The 1746-nt window shown below is 41.4% G+C and overlaps 1 protein-coding gene across 1 annotated transcript in view; it reads left to right on the top strand.

The window, feature by feature from the left end:
* Positions 1-1596, top strand: part of LOC106872543 (protein GUCD1) — a 9590-nt gene extending 7994 nt beyond the window's left edge. The window contains exons 6-7 of the mRNA XM_014919568.2: positions 786-834; positions 1522-1596. Coding sequence (XP_014775054.1) covers positions 786-801 — 16 coding nt within the window. The 3' untranslated portion in view covers positions 802-834; positions 1522-1596. The remainder of the gene's footprint in view (positions 1-785; positions 835-1521) is intronic.
* The last annotated feature ends 150 nt before the right edge of the window (positions 1597-1746 follow it).

The raw sequence follows: 1746 nt of genomic DNA, 5'->3' as shown, positions 1-1746 counted from the left end.
GGCACATAAAAGACACCATTTCGAGCGTGGCCGTTTTCGTGCGGGTGACACGTAAAAGCACCCACTACACTCTCTGAGTGGTTGGCGTTAGGAAGGGCATCCAGCTGTAGAAACTCTGCCAAATTAGATTGGAACCTGGTGTTGCCATCCGGTTTCACCAGTCCTCAGTCAAATCGTCCAACCCATGCTAGCATGGAAAGCGGACGTTAAACGATGATGATGATGTATGTATATATATATATATTTGTACTTGTAAAGCAACAGTTTAGAAAAAAACCATTGGTTTCGTATTTAGTGTGAGCTAGACATATCTTTCTAAACAATACATTCTGAGTTCAAATTCTGCTGAAGCCCTTCGTGCATATGTGTGTGTGTGTAATTTTATTGAATTAGGGGCATATTTTGCCATAAAAGGTGAATGTTGCTGCTGATCTATTTTATTCCAGGTAAGCACTACCTACCTAGGCAGCACATCCCTGATACATACATACATACATACATACATACATACATACATATATGCATGATGGGCTTCTTTCAGTTTCAATCTGGCAAATCCATTCACAAGGCTTTTGGTCTTTCTAAAGCTATAGTAGAAGACCCTTTTTCAAGGTGCCATACAGCAGAACTGAACCCCAAACCATGTGATTGGGAAGCAAGCTTCTTAAACCCACAGCCACATCTTTACTTCTTTTTTTCCTTCCTTCCTTTCAGTATTTCTTGTCCTTCTTTCTCTTTTCTTCTTTTCCCTCATTTTAATTCTTTTTATTTCTCTTTCACATCAGAAATGTGGACATTTGACCTGCTTCCGAGACAGCCGCAATTCTTACCAAGGTCAGTGGACATTGATGTTGCTGTGGTTACCTTTGTCATATTAATGTAATTATTACATCATCGTCATCATCATCATCATCATCATCATCATCATCATTGTTGTTGTTGTTAATATTCACGGCTGGGTCATGTTTGATTATAGGCCTGCTGGATCAGCAGTGACCTGGGGCTAAACAATCACACGGAAGGGCACATTAGATAGTGTAGTCCTAGATACACTATGTCAAATTGAAAGACTGGATGGTCATGGCTGGGTCATGTTTGATTATAGGCCTGCTGGATCAGCAGTGACCTGGGGCTAAACAATCACACAGAAGGGCACATTAGATAATGTAGTCCTAGATACACTATGTCAAATTGAAAGACTGGATGGTCATGGCTGGGTCATGTTTGATTATAGGCCTACTGGATCAGCAGTGACCTGGGGCTAAACAATCACACGGAATGACGCATAAGATAGTGTAGTCCTAGATACACTATGCCTCAATAAAAGACAAGATGGTCACCGTTGAATCATCTTTGATCATAGGCTTGCTGGATCAGGAGTGACCAGGGGTTAAACAGCAACAGCTTAGCTAGAGGGTTGGGACATGATGTAAAAACTCCATTACCCCTACGACAATGACCACCACCGTCAAATTAACGCCAAGTTTTCCTTTTCTCTTTTCCACGACCACCACCACAAAGGTCACTTTGTTGTCGTCTGTGGATACAACAAGATCAAACAACAAATCTTCTACAAGAATCCTGCATTGAATCATGGTAAGTAGAGATTAACCCTTATTAACCCATCTGCCCCACCCCCACCCCCACCACCTTACGCTTTCTTTTCTCATTTTATTTTTTAATTTTTTTTTTAATTCATCAGACTGTGGCCATGCTGGGGCAGCACGAACCCTTCAAGGGTTTAAG

The sequence above is a fragment of the Octopus bimaculoides genome, chromosome 28 (genome assembly GCF_001194135.2).
Source record: "Octopus bimaculoides isolate UCB-OBI-ISO-001 chromosome 28, ASM119413v2, whole genome shotgun sequence".
NCBI lineage: Eukaryota > Metazoa > Mollusca > Cephalopoda > Octopoda > Octopodidae > Octopus > Octopus bimaculoides.
This window is presented reverse-complemented; position numbering and strand designations above follow the sequence as displayed.